This window comes from Excalfactoria chinensis, chromosome 4 (genome assembly GCF_039878825.1).
Source record: "Excalfactoria chinensis isolate bCotChi1 chromosome 4, bCotChi1.hap2, whole genome shotgun sequence".
Lineage (NCBI taxonomy): Eukaryota > Metazoa > Chordata > Aves > Galliformes > Phasianidae > Excalfactoria > Excalfactoria chinensis.
Window position 1 is genome coordinate 43,232,516 of NC_092828.1, and position 20,145 is coordinate 43,252,660.

The 20,145-nt window shown below is 41.3% G+C and overlaps 1 protein-coding gene across 3 annotated transcripts in view; it reads left to right on the forward strand.

Annotated features, from left to right (window-relative positions):
• Nucleotides 1-20,145, forward strand: part of ARHGAP24 (Rho GTPase activating protein 24) — a 196,473-nt gene that overhangs the window by 60,933 nt on the left and 115,395 nt on the right. For all 3 annotated transcript variants that reach the window (XM_072334912.1, XM_072334911.1, XM_072334910.1), the window contains exon 2: nt 9,976-10,175. In XM_072334912.1, coding sequence (XP_072191013.1) covers nt 9,996-10,175 — 180 coding nt within the window. In that variant the 5' untranslated portion in view covers nt 9,976-9,995. The remainder of the gene's footprint in view (nt 1-9,975; nt 10,176-20,145) is intronic.

Consider the following 20,145-nt stretch of genomic DNA (forward strand, 5'->3'; position numbering starts at 1 on the left):
CATACAAAGATTTATTGCCAGGTATCAGCATCAAGTAATCAACATGATAAATGTCTACTTTGCTTATATTGTTGCTCATTTAAAATCATATGTAAAAATTGCCTCTACAATACTATTCAAGAGCTATCTGTTTTTTTTTTTCCTACTATTGTCTCATTCTCTTCGAGGCTGAGAGAGCTGGCTGTGATGTTTTCTCCAGGCTTTGAGTCACCTCTTGTGATTTGTGTGTGATGATGCACTGGTGGTAGACTCTGGATGTGTAGGGTCAATATTAGGTTGGTTGTTAGACTCCCTGGCAAAAGTAGATCTCTTCAGATAGGATTTGATCCTTGCTCTATGATGGATTCTGGGTTGAACAGACAACAACCAGACTCTAAAATTGATGGGTGTGTTTTGTTCCTCAGTTCCTTTGTTGTACTTGCGGTTCCATCTTGCACAATTTGTTGTCTGGAGCAAATATCACAGGAAAAGTTAAGTGTTATTCTTGAGTACCTTTTTCAGACTCCTTCTAAATGGTTCATAAGCGTTTCAGGGTTGGAAAAACAATTTAAAACAGGGAGAGGCTATATATCTTTGTGTGTTCACTTCTGTCCTGTACACAATTTTCAGTGACAGGTCCACTGCAAAAATCCTCTGATGTTGACCTACTTATTGCATCTGCTTCTGCAAAGTTCTGTGCGACTGTGATGGTGGTAATACTGTCGATACTGCTATAAGGTTGCAAATTGAAATGCTCTCAGGGTATAGCAGACAAATCTTAGATTGCAAGACAAGTTCATTCTTAGCTCATTTAGTGTCTTCTTTGAGAAAAACAATCCATTTTAGTATGGACAGGAGGACTCTATTACAAGGTCCTTTATGGTGTCTAAGACTACTAAGAAACGTACTTTGGAAACTGCTTGTAAAAACTCAGTTTAGAGCATTCTTGTCCCTCCAGCATAAAAAGTTTAAAATTCCTGTGCAAAGGACCTTGCAGACAGGCCATCTGCTTACAGTGTGTGTTTTTTAATGGTATGTGCACCAGCAGTTTTAGAACAGGAAGAGTTTGCTAACACCTGAAGTTTTTGGTGTATATATATGTGTGTGTGTGCGTATATATTACACATACAGAAGTCGTGTCATTGTGAGAAGAAATCTGTATGGCTAGACCAGTAACTCTCTGGTCCTAGTCCTACGTCCTACTTAACATACTCTGGTCAATAGTCCTAGCAAAGTATTTGATACTATTTGAACACCAAAGTGCTTGCTTGCATGGAGATCATGTGTTAACCATTCAGCTTTAAGCTCATTCACAAAGCTTCTGTGGCTCTTGAGTCAGAAATGGGTGCTCCGTTTAGAAAGTTTTGTTCATAGGCAATAGAAAATGGCAGAGAAAGATATCACATGCAGAATTTACATTCCACTTTGGAAGATCCCAAGTGCTGAAGCTGCCTACTGTAGTAATAACCAGAAGTTATATTAGCAATGTATGTGCAGAATTCATGTTTCTGTGCTGTGATTATTCAAATAATTAAATGAGCAGAGATTATAAACTGGTGGCAGAGATGGAGGAGTGCAAGAGCTTGGGCCTTCAGTTGCTCTTGGTTAAGTATCTTGTAGGCTTTGTGCTTTCAGACTGTTGGGAAATTGATGGAGTTAGCCCTTTGGTCTTGGGTTTCCTGGGGCCGCCAGCACTTAGGTGTACATTCTTTCCCCTTTTGTCTAATTTCCTCCCTTTGAAGTGGAGATCAGGCTTCCATTGAAAGCAGAAGTTGTCCAGATACATGACACACACACATCTGACTTTAAGGGCACTTGAAAGGCTTCTATTACTTTCTTTTAACGTTTCAGTCTCGTAATATCATCCTAAATTACAGTACAGAATGAAAGCACAGTAGTAGCCTTCTAGGTCCCTTTTGTGCTGTATAAAGCTTAGTGCTTTATGTATGGGATCTCTCAAGGCCTGGCTAGGATTTCAGCTGCGTTGTCTTCCATATGTTTGGAAAATATCTCCATCGTCTGTGTCTAATTTAGCAGAGAGCTGGAATGCCGGAAACATTTTTGTTCCTGATGAAATATAGCTGCAAGTTCACTGCAAACGAAAGCATTGCATTGGAGCTATACCTCTGTGTACAGCAGAGAGGATTTCCACATTGTAGGTTCTTCTATCTATTTATAGGTTATGGTCCACATCTCTGCAGTGTGGGCTGAAGCATGGGGTGCAATGGACTGATATCAGAGCTACTAGATGTGGTTCTGCTCAGCCTATGTTGTGTGGAGGAGCCCACTACTGCTCTGCCCCTGTTCTCTCTCTATGCATCTGTGTGGTGTCCATGATGATCTCTCGTATTCAGTGAAAAAGCATTTGATAGAGTTTGATATCTTTATATCATGTGTTCGGACTCTTAGGCTGGCTTTGGAGTAGATTAGGATCATAAATCATATAATTTTGCATTCATGAAAGACTAAGTACAGTCTTGAACCACTGTGTCTATTGGAAGATATGCTGAAAAATCTTACTCAAGCTTATATCTGTTCTGATCAAACTTGCTTCTTAAATTTACGTAAAGGATGACTCAAGCTGGCATAAGCAAGACAATTTTCATAAGCAGAATTGCCTCCTACAGGCTTGCTACCAGTATATTTTACCTTCTAACATGGAGGAACTGCTGCATGAAAATGTAATGAAGTATTCAGAAGATAAAAAAAAAAAATTGTAGCAAATGACCTGTTGTCAGTGAGACCGTATTGCTTTGTAATATGTAATATCTTATCATTAGTCCAAGTTTTTAATGAAGTACTTAAAACCATTGCTAGTCTGGAGAGTTTAGGACCTTCTGAAATAACTTTGTGCCCATGTGTGCACAATCAGTGTGCCTTCCCTCTTTGCTTCTCTGGTGTTCTCTCTGAAATTATGAGCTTACCACAATCCAGTGCCTGGAGAGTGTTGCTCAGGTTGCAGATGCAGAGAAAAAAACAAGGATGAAGATGTTTGAGTCAGAATCCCTTATACTGGCATTTCTTCTTTCTGTTCTTCTGCTGGTATTCTCCACTGATAAACACATTGCTTTTGAAGTGCAGGATGGCATTGGTACAGGTTACAGATAGCATCAAGGTCACAGGTGTGGAAACAATGTGATCTTAATAAAAATAAATATTTTTGCAATGACAGATTTGATACTTGTAATAGGCGAGAGACAGAAAACCTCATTTTTTTCTTTGAAGGGAATTTGACTTGCTCCTGTTTTTTTTCCTGCAGTGACCACCAAGGAGATGGGAAAGATGTGATAGTGCTATGTACGTACTGCTGAGAGCTGCTAAAAATCCTAGAGCGCAGTGGCTCTGCAACGATGTAGGTTCCTGGTTGCAATGTGAAATGGCGAGGCCCTCTGTGTGTGCTTGGTAACCTCCTTCCCCTTGGGCATGCTGATACTCTGCTGTGCAGATCGAGACTTATAAAACACAGGTTCTCCCTGCTGTGAAGGGAGTTGGTAGGAGAAGTTAGATCATGCTACTTCGTGCTTAATGTTGTTTTATGCTGTTAATGAGCTGTCATTCACAGTAGGGGGGAACTTATTTCCCCTGGATAGCTCACCACTCTTAAAGGAGGTGCTGAACAAATTAAACTACATGAACATGAATGTCCTCAGTCCATTCCTGCGGATTCAGGGTCTGCTGTGTTTGTGGTGGTGTTCCTTTGTGTCTGTCTGGGGTAAATGCAACCACCTTTCCTTTTGCAGACTGCTTGACTTTGAGAGTCAAGACTGTGTGTCCTGAGGTTGGCTTAGGAATCATGGAATCAGTCAGGTTGGAAGAGACCTCTAAGATCATTGTCCAGATGTTAATGAAGACGGGGATACTGTGAGCGGGGAGCTTTACCAGAAAGGGCAGTGCTGCAGTGGCTTAATTAGAAGTAGCACTGCAGCATCATTTTTTTCTTTTACTGAAGCAGTTTTAGAGGGTATGAGAGTCAGTACTGCTTTCTGCAAATATGAGGGATTTTGGACTCTGTGATTCTACTGCAAATTTGGTTTTAAAGAAGTGAAATGTTAACTCTAAGTATGCATTAATACCTTCCCAGGCTGAAGATGGAAATACCAACTAGAAAGTAATGGTGCTTATTTTGTGTTGGCTCTCTCCATGGAAAGACATACATATGCTTTTAAAAATGTTGACTGTATTATCTCCAGTTCTGTAGTGTGGAAATTCATCGGTATGGTTAATGTTTTCAAGTGACAGAGGCAATTACCATTTACATAAAACATTTCTGAAAAGCATTAGAGCTGTAGTGATTCCTGCTCAGAAGTAAATCTATGTTAAGTTTAGGTCCTGCTGAGGCTGGCATGCAGGGAGAACATAAACATTGGCTCTGCTGCTGAAATGAGTAGGAATGGAAGGGGCTGCACTCCTGAGTGTGCCAGGCCTGAGCCTTTGGTTCTGAATTGCCCAAATTTGTGGTCTGGAGACTGTGCTGCAAAAGAGGGTGGGTGCTTGCTACCTGCATACAGTTCATGGTGGCTTCTCTGCTGTCAGCATGCTCACTCGCAGGCATGGTGCACATGATGTATCTGCACACCTGCCCTTAGAGCTGCCCCTGGGATGCTGCTGGTGCAGGCACAAAAGAGACCTGGTGATTACAGGGGATTTTTTTTCTCTACAAAGTTGTGGAGCATGCTTCATGCAAAGGGGGAATTACAGTTACACATCCTCCAGCTTTTTGCTAAGTAGCAAGTGAGCTGAAAGCACTGAGGAAGCAGTTAATTGCAGCAGATCTGGAAGGAGGTTGCTGCTGCTGCTAACAAACTAACCTATGTAGTTTGTTTTTTTTCCCCCTCTACTTGCATACTTAGCAAATGTAATTTGCAACGTCTTAATTCTCTTGGTCAGTTTTACAAGAAACAGAGGAGGCCTGAACTGCTGTGAGAGTGGAAGGACAGCATGGAAAGTTGTGTTGGATTTCCTACCAGAGCATGCAGCCGAGTATCTGAGAGCTTGCTGACTTCTATACCCGGATGCTTTTGGCCATCAGTCTTTGAGAACAAAGAGTAGTGCCAAATCTTTTTTTATACTCTGAAGGATTATGTACTGAAATCATGTTTGGACCCATCTCTTAATCAATTCCTTTTTGTAAGATGATGCTGTAAATGCTGAAGTATTCACCAGTGGCATGTGTGAATTATGTTGTTTTTAAGCTGTCCTTTTGATCACTCTCTCTATGTAAAGTATGAAGCTGTAAACAGGATTTGGGGTTTTTCAGTGTCAGATGCTTGGAGGCAGTGTGGCTCATTAGTTGGGAGTTACATCTGGGAGCTGGAAGATCTTTTTGCTCTTCCAGATGCTGCCTTTGACTTGCTCTTTGACCTTTTAGCTGCTCAGCATTTCAGCCTGAGACTTGCCAACTGTTCTGCTGTTCTCTGGCCCGTCTTACATCACTTGACCCTTCAGCTACCAGAGGTTCTTTTCTATCTTGTCTATTGTTTTGTCAGCTACTAACAGCTGATTTCTTGCTGTATGAATTTCTCCATAGTATCACCAACACTCTGCTTCCATCATACCTTCGCTTCCTCTGTCAAGCTGGCAGCATCAGCCTTGTCTTACAGCTGTGTGCTGCTAAGTGAGGAAAAGCCTGACGATGTGTGTAAGTAACCTTGAGAAACGTGACAGAGATGGTGTTATCCTTACAACTTCCTCTCTAAGTTTTCAGAACTCCTCTTAGTGGTGTGGCCTTTGCAATTGCTGCTAAATCAGATTATTTCAGGCCATCTGTACTTGAGAAAAGATAGCTAGACCAACTGTATGCAAGTTAGTGCCAGTTAACCAAGTCTTCTACTGATAGAGTCCATCTTAACTGGGAAATATTCAACTGGATTAGGAGCTATGGTGAAAAGAACAGAGTTGCTTATGGTTGTCAGAGGAATGTAATAGCCAAAGAGCTCTTAGCTATACAGCTTTGTTATGCCTCCTGCTGCTGCAACAGCAGCGGAAGGATAAATACTGTCTATCTGAAGATTGCATTTAGACAGTAGAAATTAACCTTGGAACAACTATCCAAAGTACATTTTTATGGTACTATGCTATAGTCACTGAGCAGCAGCAATTACTTTGCTGTACATAGCAGGAACTGACAGGTTCTGGGGACACCCGGAAAGTCATAATCAGGTTACCAAAATATACTCTCTAGTATAGAAACCAATATAACTTTGCTGCTTTGTGGAGAAGAAATGTATTTTGGCAAGTAGAGAAATTATACATTTAGGAGTAATTCAGAGCTCCCTTCAATGCTGGCTGCACAAAGGACATAAAATGAGTAGCAAGAGATTCTGATTCATCAGACCTTCATTTGCCAGAATTCTGTATCAACGGCCATGCTCAATACCTCAGCACTACCTTTGCTTTGCTATTTTAACAGCAGCTGTAGAACATCTTGCACATGGCACACTTGAGTTTCCTGTCCACCAGCTTGGGCTGAGTGCTGTCCTGAATGTAATATGGCACAGGCTTCCTGACATTCTGATCCATTACATGATTCCTGTAATGTGGGTTTATTTGATGTCCCTCTGTGACTAGGTTCAGATACTGCTGCTGGTACCGTGGATGGTGATAGAGAGAAGCTTGCTGGTGTCCAGATCTCATTTACGTGGCTTATGCTGTGTGTATCTAAGCCAAACCCACCATAACCACAGAAGTTATATATACATACACAGAAATTGATGTTTCCAGGCATTGCTTCCCTAAGAATCCTAAGACAATTTGCTAACTGATATTAATTGGAATTTGGTAAGATTTGAATGCATTTGAATAGTCTTTTAAAGTCCTCTTAGTACCATTTTATTTGTGCTTATTATAAATGTGCTTGGATTTGTGTAGGTAAACTGTATGCACAGAAGAGTTCGTATACTGAATTTAACCTAGTTACTGAAGTGTTATATTTGACCGTGAGCTCAGTGTCTTGGCAAAAGTATTGTTTCTTCCTTTTTGGGACTGATCCCCAAATGCACTGAGAAATGATGTCTAACCTTGGCTTTACTGGACTGTGGATCAGACCTTCCCTAATCTGACTGGTGACACAGCTTTCATGATTTTGTCTTGCATAAGTATTAATTATGTGGGCCTTGAAACTGCATTATTTCAAGCAAAATATCTTCAGCCTGTCCCTGATAGGGCAAACATAAGAATGGGGAATTCAGAGCGGCCAGATGTGTCTGTGATCAGGGCTGCTACTGCCAGTAGCACAAAAGGCTCTCAGATGTCTCAGGAAGCCTACTGGATAAAAGCATAATATGTGTTCCAAAGGCGTTTGGTGGAGAGCCACTGGCAAGTGCGTGGCCACAGCTTTTGAATTAAGTACAAGGCAGGAATGCTTCAAGATCTGTCTTTGCTGCAACAGAGCTTGAGAAACTCTCCTTGCAATGTAAAAATGGTTGCTAAGCACTAGTGGAATGTCAGCTCTTCTCTTTGAGCATTTTTTAACCTCTTTGGCATGTTTTTTTCCTTTCGTGTACACAACTGATGAGTAGTGCCTGACTTGAAGTGCCCTGACAGGGAGAAGTAGGACAATCTCTTGCCTCCTGCAGCAGCTACTCACAAACGTGTCCCACATTGCTGCAGAGATTGAGGTGTCTTCAGATGTAGTGCAAGATAACTGCTGACAATGTCTCCACTCAACAGTATTAAAAAGTTTTTATTCAGCCAGACCAAACGAAGAAGAATCAAAAGGAAATTCTGTGCTTGGAGGCAGTGCTCTGTACCTGAAAGAAACTGAGAACCTTAAACTTAGGCACTTTGCTTGTGTAGCTCAGGGGAAATAAGCAGAAAGGAACCCAAAATTAGACTTTGCTTGGAAAATGAACTGTATCTCATTTAAGTGTTGAAATATTGGAATCTAATTGTATATAGCACCCTTGTGACGTAAAGACTTTTATGATTTTGGCACACAAATGTGTGTATATTTAGATGGCAGATATTATTCATCAAAAAAGCAAGTCTGCTGCTGATGGAAAATCTGAGTCTTTTGCAGGGTATCTCTCCGTGCCTCTGGTGCAAAGTAACTTCCATGCAGACTTGTGGTGTTTGCCAACAGGAGAGTAAGGGGTGCAGAACCACAGTGTTGGATCAGAGGAGGTGGTTGGGGCCAGTGCTCTGGGACTTCTCACCTTGATTTGTTTGGGGCCAGACTGACCCTGGCCTACAAAGGACATGGGGTACAGCGTATAGTGGATGGCAAGGATGGTCATGGGTTACTGGAAGCGAAAGCTGGTGCAGCTTTGCGTGCTGGAAATGTGTTCTCTAGGCCATGAGAAATTTCAGAGAGAATAAGATCATACAGTAAACCAGGGTTTCCTGCCAAACGTATCTTGTTACAGTCCTGTGACTATTCAATGTAACTGGATTTGTTGTGTTTTAATGACTTTTTCCAGTGATTTCCTGGCAAAGGGCTGAGGCTTGGTGGGAGCTGCCCAATTCCATGTTTCAAGTATCGAGCGAGTAGTAGCTGAGAAGAAATGCTTCCCTGCTCTGTGTGCGTGGCACCAGCACAGACATTCTGCTTTAGCAAGGAGAATGTCGGCACTGATATTGATCTTTGAGCCAGTGCAGCGAGAAGGGCTGAGGCTGGAATGTTCCTTGTATTTTAATTTGCTCTCTCAATGTCCAGGCAAGCCTGGGAATGTTGCTCACAGCAAGCCATGAGTGAATGGACCGCATAGGATTTCTTTGACTCTGGTCATTACCTAAGCTGGAGGCTGGCCAAGTCAATAGAGTTTACTCTGGCAGAAAGTAGAAGTTGCATTTCCTGTTCAGAAGATGAGCATAAAGAATATACTCATTCAGTGCTTGAAAACATATGGTTTTCTACTTCATCTGATGAGAGCAAGAGGGCTTGGAGTACGTTGGTATAATTCCACACTTTGTCGTATGTTATTTACATACTGTTTGCACCTTGTTGTTCTCTGTGTCGGTGCCAGCACCCTGATATTACTGTAGTTTGTTTTTATGATCTTGGTGTTGAAGCAGCTGTAAAAACAACTAGTGAAAGTGAGCCAGCTGCTGGAATTTCTGATTCAGTCTGGTTGGTAGTAGGCAGACTATGAAAGGAAAAGAGAGATGGAAAGCAACAAATGAACTTAGTCTCTTGTCTAAATATAATAATTTGTGTCAAAATTGTGTTGGGTGGCTGAAACTAGCTGCTGAAGAGAATCAGATCACTGATAAAAGAAATAATATGATCGCTTGTTCAGAAACTGTCGAAGGATAGAATATCACATTCATTTAAAGGAAATCGTACTCCCACATGTGAGAACTAAGTGCTCATAGAAAGTCGTCTGGCCCACACCTCATTTGTTTTAGTATTACAGAAATAGTTTGGTATATCTTATCAGCAAGGAGATACAGGTCAATTTACACTTTGCTTGTCTAGCTAAAATACAGGTACTTAGCTTGTGTACTGATGTCAGCACCAGCGCAGTGTGTTTGTGGAACAGAAAAAAGCCTTTCACCCAAGTGGTCAGTTGGTCATGACTTTGGTGGTCAGAATCCTGCTCGTTGTTCAGGGGAACCTGGTTTCCCTAACAGTACACTAAGACAAAAAAAAAAGCTGGATTGTCTGGTAGAGATGTCAGATAATGCTGAATGGGGAATGGGTGGTTGGAAGCATCCTGCCTTCCTTAGTGTGAAGATGTACTGTAAATTCATTGCTTCTTAGTGCCCATAATCCAGTAGTACCAACATTGAGAAGAAAACTGATGTTTTCCTCAGTGCTAACGAAGATATCTTACATTAGCTGAAAAAATCTTTTGCCTCTTTCCTGTTGTTTTTTTTTTGTTTGTTTTTTGAAACAACTCATTTCATCATTATTACAGTCTCCTGTAGGTGAGTAGTACTAACTCAGCTGATGGATGCCAATCAGGACTTGCTTGACTGTTTTCCAGTTCTGTTGAGAGGAACAGGTTATCACTTGACTTGTGATCTGACTTCTTTCCCTTTTCCTCTTCTGGGCAGGAGAGTTGCTCAGATCCAGTATGGACGAACACAATGGCTCTGCAGAGATGCCCCTGGTAAGCCAAGGGCGGCACGGCACCATCAAGTGTGGATGGCTGCGAAAGCAAGGAGGCTTCGTCAAGACCTGGCACACGCGCTGGTTTGTTCTCAAGGGGGACCAGCTTTATTATTTCAAAGATGAAGATGAAATCAAGCCACTGGTAAGTGACAGTCCTAAGTTAAGTGTCTCACATTTTAAGAAACCTTTCCCTCTCTCTGTCATGGACTCTGTAAAACTTGGGATTTTGTTTACTGTGAATGCAGAACTGAGTCAGGCCTTGGCCGTTATGTGGTTCCCATACGATCTCTGAAGTTTCCTTTTCCCAGTCAGGTTTTCTCATTGCAGCATTTTTAAGTGAGAGTAGTCCAAATGAAGCTCAAGTGGAAGAAAGTCAGTCTGATGTACTTACCTGAGGCAGATGAATGAACTGTCTTTTTAAAGGTACTGGGTACTTTTTTGCTATTTAAAGTATTGGAGTATTTCTACTTTGTGTCTCTACAGATAGGAAGTCCCCTAAGACTGTAGCCTGGATACCTTGCCATCTGTAATGTAGATTAGACTTCTGTTTGCTGCCTGGTTCTGTTGTGGTAATTTACGGCTCCTTAATGTTCATCTACTTTCTTATTTATTTAGCTTTTTGACAGGCATGCTTTAGAGCTGTCGATCTCTAGAGTGCCATATGAACAGAGTAAATAACTTCTGCCTCTTAGCTCAGAGCAAGTCTGAGCCCCTCTGATAATAAGTTGAGAAATCTTGTGCTAGCACCTTCAGGAGCGTGGTAGTTGTAGTTGTTGATCATCCCCATCTGTGACTTTGGAAAATGCTCTGTGAGTTATGTCTGTGCAGATATTTGAATATATATCACATTCATATCTTTGATGTCTATTACATTTTTGATGGTTTACGTTTATTTGGATTTTATCAGTGACTTGAGATGTAGAATCCATTAATCCATTAATCCTGCATGATAAGGGCCATATCAATTTGTCAAGCTTACGATGCACATTATGGTGCATGTATTAAGAAAGTATTCAGTCCTGAGGTAATTGTTCCCAAAGTACTTGTTTATGCTGCTTTCAAAGCAACATTTTCACATGACAGTCTTGGTGATTGTTCCTTTCTTAAACACTGCCAGACAACACAGGTTAACTAAATCTATGGCAAATTTACTCGTTATACATTAGTGTGAAGGTTTTGTGAAGTAACTAATAATTTCTGGAAAGTGAATGTATCTCTTATAATTCTGATGATCAAGAGTTGGAAAAGCAGCCATCAAAACAAAAGTGGTTATGAGCCAGCCCAGATTTTGGGAAGTACCGCTCTTATTCCTAGCACTTGACATCTGGCAGCATGTTTGCATATGTGGGCGTTGATGCTTTTTGAGAGGTGATACAGTGCTCTATTGCATGGAGCATTATACAGCACTGTGGAGCAAAATGTTTTAATCTTTTTGCCATTACTTCAGAAGTGACTTCAGAAGATGCTATCACTTTGCTGCATCCCTTTTGCGAGATGGAAGTAGATATTCTGGCCTTCTGATTTCTTTGATAAGTTTAGTAGTGGTTGATATCAATAGGTAAGAGTTTGCTTGAGTTTACCACATCAGTGTGTAGTAGTTTATAAATATGCCTACAGATGAAAAGGTTTGTATCTGGTAGGCTTAGAAAATGAATGGACCAACCCAAATAATGTTTAGTCAGCTTCTCAAATAGTGCAAGTATTGGTTGCTGAAATATATCCCAAGTTTAATACCATGTGTGGAAGTGCTTTTTCCCTCTAAGTACATAGAAGGATCTGCTGCATTCAGTTCAGTAGGAATTACTGTGTGCCTTCAGCAGAGAGCTAAAGTGAAGAAGTCAAATGATAGGATCAATTTCCAGTGTATGAAGATATCGTTAGGTGGTAGAGAGCAGTGTTATGTCATTATTATACTAGCAGCATATTATTGGTTTTGTGTTCAGGACAAATAATACTTTATTTGTTACTAGATACGTTATTGTCTAAATGAATCATAATAGAAAATGGAAGAGACTTCATGAGGTGTATGGCTTTTTTTTTGTTTCTTTTTTTAATTTTTTCCCCCCCAGACTGAATTGAAATTAGGTTTTTGCTTATTGGCTGGTTGTGCCTGGAAGCAGACAGAGCTATGGTTCCTCATCTTCAGAAATAGTGTATGCTTTTATAGAAGGTAGCAGAACGTGAGTGGGAGTGGACAGTGAACCAGTGAGGTTATCTTCCTGGCCCTAATGCAAATTTGGGAAATGCAGATTACAGTTTATGGTGTGAATTCAGTAGATGATTGAGAATCAGTCTGTTCTGTGCTTTGGGGCTTGGGTTTTGTCCAGTCTGTGCTAAAAATTATGCAGTGACATTTGTATGTTTGGAAGCGATGGAGATGTGAGTGGAACTGAATTTGAGAAAAATGAGATGTCAGATTTTAATTTAAGAGTGACTGTATGACAGGAGTCAACAGAAGAAATAATATCTGTTTAGATATAAACTACCAGTAAATACTCTTGACTTTCTGTAACGTGCTGTCAGTATTACAAGCAGCTACAACATATTTACTGAAGTATGTGTGTACACTGACTAGCACTTTGGTATCAGACTGTTAAAGTGAAGCCTAAAACTATCTGTGTGATTGTGGCGTAAACTCTCTGTCAATCTGTATCAGCTGCCTACAGGCACACAGTGCTTGTGCAAGAAAGCAGAGGGGAAAAAAAACAGTACACAGCTATTATAGTCAAAGTCAGTGACTTTTCATTGATTCCCTGTTATTATCAAACACAATCTCACCCCTGAAATATTTTATTGATAAGAACAGCAGCTGTCTTTTGCTCTGATATCCATGAAATATCTTATAAGATCTGACAGAGATGGCAGATATGTTTACTGAGGACGCAGGTATAGGTAGATCTAGTTAGTTGCGGGAGACAAAACAAAGAAGTGAGTGAGCCCATAACATATGAATACATGATATTAATGATTATTCCATATAATTTTTGCATCTTGGAGATGACACAGGATTTTACCTTGTTGATTTTCACCTGCTGCCTCTGTTAGTCATCTTTTTCCTGACAGCCTTTTGTGCTTTAGGAAGCCAATATTAAGCTAGATCTAAAGGTCAGCTATCCAACTTGACATGTGGGTGGCTGAAAAAAATCAGCATTTAGTATCCCCATAGTACAGCTGTTGTTTATGTGCAGCTAATGAAAATGTATTTCTTGCTTTCCCTTCTGCCCACAGTTAACTTCTGTGGTTTGTGAGTAACAGCAGGGAGCTTCCAGGTGTTACTTTCTTGTTGTAGCTCTCAGTCTTAGTTGAGGAAATGAGTTTCTGGAAGCAAACCTATATGGATGGAGCATCGCTGATACGTGTCTAGATGAATAAGAATAGGCAAGTTCACCTGGTCTGGACTGCATTTGTGGCTTAGGCACCTGTTTAGTTGCCAGTCTGCAGCAGTGGCCTGTGTGTTTATGGACTTGAATTTGAGGCGTGATCTTAAAGATCTGCAAAATGATTTCCTAGAAAAAATTGGTGTATGTCTGGAAATTGATGTTAACCTTATTCAGCTTATATACCACCTTGAACTTCTTGGCTCTTAGTTTTTGTCCTCTAGATAAAAAGTGATGGAGTCACTATCCCTGGAGGCGTTCAAGAGCCATGGGGATGTGGCACTGAGGGATGTGGTGGTTAGTGGGCATGGTGGGGATGGGTTGGGGTTGGACTTGGTGATCTTAGCAGTCTCTTCCAACCTTAACAATTCTGTGATTTTTGTGAGTCAGTCTTTAATTGAAATTGAATAACTGGCTGTTGGAATCTTAAGTACAGGTAACCACCATCTGTCTGTAAGGGAAAGATTCTCTCTGATGTACAAACAGAATACTTTAAAGTACTGCTTTCCAGCAAAGTATGTGCTTTTCATCTAATCCAATTTATGTGGCGGAAAGAAAAATTGGCAGCATATTCCATTTAATGGCATTAATAGGAAGCAGCCAACAAATTTCAGTTGCTTTTTTTTTTTTTTTAAGCTTCTAGTGAATGTATTAGATAGAAATTAATATGATAATTACAGGAATCTAAAACGAGTCTGCCCATAAGGGAAACCTGTGAGTACTGGATATGATGAAAGATTGAATATTATGCTTTTTTTTACAAGTAAAAAAGGAACGGATAAAATTTCTAGGCATATGGGAAAACTTACTTGCACGTGCCTTTTAGAATTGCATCGCAATAAATGACTGTCTGTGCTTGTTATCTAGAGGATTTCCAGTAAGGAGAAAGAGTTTTATTTACCATGATCCTTGTCAATGGGAATGCACAGGATCCAGCTTTTGTGTAAATATGAAGAGCAGCACAGCAGGCAGAACAATTCCCCATAGATACTGCTTGGAGCATAGATACAGCTCCTCTGGTTGTGACTGGGAAGGATGATGTGGAGCAACACCTCAGCATGCTTGGTTAGATTTGTGTGCCTTGCTCAAAGACCTCCTGCCATCTCTTAACGGGAAACTAAAGGCATGAATGGAGCGGAACGCAAGGAGATCCAGTTGAATCCCACATATGAGGCTTTTAAAAAAGCCAGGTGACCTGGTGCTCTGCAAGACTACGGTTAGCTGCCAACATGCCTGTAACATGCTCTGAACTAGTTCTGACCAAAGACTGCCAGCTGGCTTTGCTGAGTTTCGCCTAAAATACAAAGTAAAGATCAGACAGGGACTCAATTTTCAGATGTCTGAACAGGTCTTATTTTAACTGGCTCTGCCCCTTATTCTAGTGTGTTCCACCCATGAACAACTTATTGTTCATTGTCTGTGCTGCAGGTTGCAGCAGAGCAGCTGCTAATACTGGGCTTTGTGCAGCCACCACCTCATTGTTCCTTTTATGCCATCACTACTCTGTTGTCCCGAGCATGAACTCTCCCATATTTCTTTTTCCTTCACTGCTTTTAACTTTGCAGAAAGGTGCTGCTCATTTCAGTTTTGTATGCATCATGCAAACTTGAAACAGATTTTGGGTTAGCCATGTGTTCCTGATGATTTTTCCTTTGAAACACTTAATTGAAGGAAGAGAAACCTCTATGTAACACATCTTTCTATTTAGGGCAAGTGCATTTTTCTCCTTTCTCGTCATTCTTGGTCTCCATTCAGTGGTCATAGGATCCCTCAAGTTTTAAATCAAGAAATTAACTTCTTAACACTATGACTAAACGAGTTTCAGATTAGGTGAGAAAAGTTGCATCCTATGTGATCTGAGTGGCAGAATCTCCTGTATTCCTGTGCTTGTTTTCTGCTTGGGAAAACCACGTCTGACCTGGCAAGGCAGCTGGTAAAGCTACCTAAACAGTGGTCCCTTTCACACTGCAAATGGCCATATTGGCAGTTCAATGTTGAAAGTGAAGTAAGAGCTCCAAAACTGCTTGGGGTCTTTTAATGTGTTTCCTGGGAATGGCTTCACGGGCTTATTACTATAGCAGGCTCTTGCAACTTTGGCAGTGAAACTTTTGGAATGCAGAGGTGGCTGTTGGAGGACAAGTCTTAGTAGAGAGAGAGTTCTGCCATTTCTAATACCTGTCTGCCTTAAAGTTTATAGGCCTCTTATTGCTGCAGGTTTCAGCAATTTATTTGGTCACATGCTTCTTCTCACCACAATGAACTGAATCAATGCGATTAAAGGTGTAATATATTCTTGTCAGTAGATACTCATGGGAATTTCATACAGAAGAGTTTAGTGTGGTAAGATTGTGTATTTTGAAACCGGGGCATTTCTGATGCCACGACTCTGTTTTTTGGGAAAGGTTTCTCACCTCTGCAAGATTTAATTTCTGTGCTTGGCCTGAGACAAGTATCCACAAACCCATTCACTGAGGTGCTCAGCTTGGAGGTGATCAGATTCCAGCTTTAATCCCTTCTTCTGCTTATTTCAGACCAAAAATGTGGAGCTAAACTTTCAGTAGTTGTTCTTTGTTCTATTTTATTGCTTTGAAAATCTCTGGAGGCCTCGGGTTTGGCCCAGTAGGAGTCTTAAAAACTTTAACAGGGAGGAAAAGGTGTCTCATTCAGCAGTAAGCCCCCTGTTAGAGGAGTGTTGCTAATAAGTGCTGTGCAGAGGTACAATATCCTGTGCCAAATTCAGACAGTTCTTGCTCAGTGCTTTGCCCTAGATGGTGCTGATAGAAATTCACTTTTTGCTTGAAGATGTCTTATAGGGTTGAGTGCAACGCAAGGAGCATTCAGTCATCTACTTTGTATAGAGCTGTCGTTTACTCTGTTACTTAAAAGCTGGTGAGTACTTCTCCTTCATCAGCCTTCTTTGTGCATCTTAGCTTTTAGCATATTTTTGCTGATCCAACAAAATTCTGATAGTCAGGAGAATAATGAAAAGATGTCTGCCTGCTTATGTGAGCACTGCAGCTCCAGTTCCTTTTCCACAGCCATTTGGGGAACCAAACACGTTTCCAAACTTACGTATCTTTACTCAGTCCAAGCTGGGAAATTAGTTTTTAGAAAATACTTTTAGAATAGAGCAAAACTAACGCCCTCCTAGCAACAATAGAGAATGACAGCACCACTGGCCCATGTGTGCATTCAGAGCTAAAGCTCCCAAGTGTGCTACCATGTGTTGTACAAACTGTGTAGTTAGACTTAACTGGCAGCCGCTGCTAGGTTGGGAAAGAGAGGCACTTGAATAACATGTAAACTAGCCAACTGCCCCATTTCGGTTCTGGGTGGCCAATGTGTCTGCTTACCCCAAATGTTCACTGCACTGCCCCTGCTATTCTGTCTTGCAACGGGGTGCAAAATCCTATGAGTTCTGAAGCAAAATTAAACCTTTGTGTGCTTCAGTATGTTTCATGGGCAAGCTGGGGCAAAGCTGCTGTTCCCTACTGGGGTCAGGTTTCAGGGAGCTGGCCTGTCTAACTGCCTATCTAGTCTTGCATGTATCATCTTGGCCTCTGCCAAGTGGCAGGGTCTGCAGCAAAAGGAGAATGGAGGTTTTCCTCTTTCCATTTCACTCTGCTGCCTCCTGGATGACAGGTGCTCTTCTGGTGGATGCTAAGGAGTGTGTATTTAACAGGTTAATGGGGTTGTGTGGGGAGGAGTAAGGAGGGCTCATGACTTCTGCTAGTTAAAAGTACACCTGAGCTTATGCTATGGTGGTTGTTGCTGATTATCTTGTTACCACCAACTTCTCTTCTGAAAGATGGCTGGCCTAAGTTGCTAATTGTGCCAGTGGTTATTGCAAGCTCCCGTACAGTGCATGCTTTCTGTCATTCACTGGGACACCAGTGATCTCCTCTAGAATTTCCAGCTGCTAGGAGAAGAGGAGCAGAAGCAGCATGTGAACTTGCCTATGAAGGACACTTAAGATAATGACTCATAATGTGTTTTGAAACCTGCCTGATCAGATTCAGGGACATTTGGTCAGCTAACCAGGAGCTGGTGTAGTTAGCTTCTAACTTAATGAGCTCAAGATGTGCAGTTTAATTCGTGCTGTGTTATCTAATGCAGAATTTCAATGAATTCTTGGTACTTGTTCATTTTCTTACAGCTGTTGCTGTAGTAACCAAGGACTGATTCTAGAGAACTTCTTAGTATCATTTGTTCACATCTTCTGATCTCAGTCTTGTGCAGCTTAGATGTGTAAATGCTCTTGTGCGTGTACATGATGAAAAGTGAGCTGGACCCTATGCAAACTCAAGCACATTAAAACAGCAAATCAAGGCACACTGTATGACATCCATGCTGTTGGGGGGAAGAAAAATGCTTCCTGAATGTGTTGTTTCTTAGGGCCTTAGTGTTGCCACTTGCTACCCTTACTAGCTGAGACACGTTTCAAATCCCTTCACACAGAACAAATTCCTGAGAGTGGCCATCGCAGGTGGTATTTGTGTTGGCAGCAGGGGCTGAGGGCTGAATGCTAACAGAAGCAGCTAAAATTAATGTCCAGTGCTGGAGGGACATCCTTTTTAGCAGACTTAGAGCACAAAAGTTGAACTAACAAAAGTGCTCTCTGTTACTGCTTGGGCTGCAAAATAGAACTCATTAAAATCCTTCATTGCCTCTGCAACTGCCCACAAAGGGCTCCTGCTCTGAGTAACTGTAGCGTCTCCAAGAAAAAGCAAATGCTTTTAACTTCTGAATAATGACCACAAGCGATTAAGCAGTACTGAGGATCTCCGTTGACACAGACATAAGTTTTGGAAGCCCACCAATGTGAACTGAGCATTACTGTAATGTGTCTGTCAGGCAGGTGATGGGAAGCAGACACGAGTGTGTGAATTAAGCAACAGGCTGATGCTTCATTAGGCTAATGTGTGAGCATTTACTAGGGTAGGCTGTGGATCTTAGCCTCATCTCCTATGGCTACTCAGCTGTTGTTGGCTTTCATCTGTAGGTAGTGATTCAGCCCTAAGTCTTCTCACCTGCCCCTCCAACAAGATGCAAAAGAAGCGAGGGGAGAAGTGAGGTTCATCTAAAGCTCTCAATTTCCTTTAAATGGAGGTGTGTGGATTTCTGTATGCTACCAAAACTCTTCTGTCCTCTGCTCCATTGCCAGCAAAGGGCAGCTGTGTGGGAATGAGACTTAGCAAGACACATATAATAGAGAACTGCTGAAGGTATGGTTGTTGGTATGAGAATTCACAAGTTAGACTACAAGAAGTCGAGCGTTAGATTTCATTCACAGTCTAGGCAATAAAACATTTATGTCATATTTAAGTGGTCTCAGATCAACAGGAGATCTTTTTCCTTTTGCTTCCTGGGTTTGATTGTTATTCCAGGTGTGTCTTAATTTTCTTTCTGTATTTATATAATGTCATTTATATAACTGGTGCTATCTGAGAAAAAGAGGTACTAATAAGACTGAAAAATAAAACATACAGAGCCTCTGTGTGTCAGCCCTTTTTAATTTACTCAAGTTTTTGGCTTGTAGTTTTCTGGTCAATTGCCTCATTTTTGCCTAAGTTACCCTGAGTTGGGGTGAGGGGTACAGAGGGCAATAAATCTTCAGTGCTTTATTATGCAACATTAAGAAGAAATGTTTGCATTTCTTTCTTCTTCCTGGCTTGTATAAGAGTAAGAGTAAAACCCACCTTTTTGTAAGGTGAGGAATTGAGATGCTCTTAGCCAGATGCAGCTGAGGAGGTGCTGGAGGAGATGTGGACTCTCTTTTTCCCCTTTAGAACAGTCTCCAAATATTTACCGTGCAGCACTTCTTCCAATGAAGGTGGTTAGGGGGCAGGGTTTTAGGACTGGTGTGCTATGGCCCTTTGAGTTAAGTGATGTTTCTCATGGATGTGTTGGATTGTGAGGAACAGATTTCGCCTGATTTCAAAAACATCTGTGCAGGGCAGCATTTGTTTTAACCTATTTAGTGTAATGACTGACCTAGTGAACAGTAACTAGTCTGATGTCCCTTTGCTTCACTGGGAAGATGTAACCTGTTGACTGAGTGAAGGGAACATCTACTGCTCTGAGCTCCCCAAGGTCTAATTTCAAGTCTAAATCAGAATTCAGCATTGTGAGGTAGGCTAATTAAGCTATTGAGCTAGCATCAAGCAAACACAAAGTAGGAAAACAAAGACACCCACTCTTGGCTTATGCTAACACCACCGCTGTATACTTACACTGTCTATGATTCGCTAAGTAAACAATGATGCTAAATAAAGTAGTATTTCCTGTGAAGTGTTAAATTAAGCAGAATGAAGGTCTGCTAGGTTAAATTGTTGCAGCTTTTCATGTTATGACAGCCCTGGGATTTCTCTGTTTCTTCTGTCCCACTGAAAATACTGATGTTCAATGTATTCGTTTACTGCTGTTCTTTGGAGAGAGGGTACAAGCAGGGAGAATGAGAGGGGTTATGCATGCATGCAGAGCTGTGCTGTCTCTTTCCAATGTGGAGCCTGAATGTTTTGCTGTGGGAGTTCAGAGGCAAGTGTAAACACTGAGGAAGGAGGAGGGTGAAGTGGTAGAGAGGCCTGAATGGGAAACATTAGTACTGTGAGTCAAAAAAAAAAGTGGAGGGAAGAGCACATAAAATGGGTGGCTGGGGAGCAGGATAGGGATTTCACAGAGGTGGGAGGAGACAGAGCTGAACTTGGTGGACCTAAGAAGCTGTGAAGATGTTCA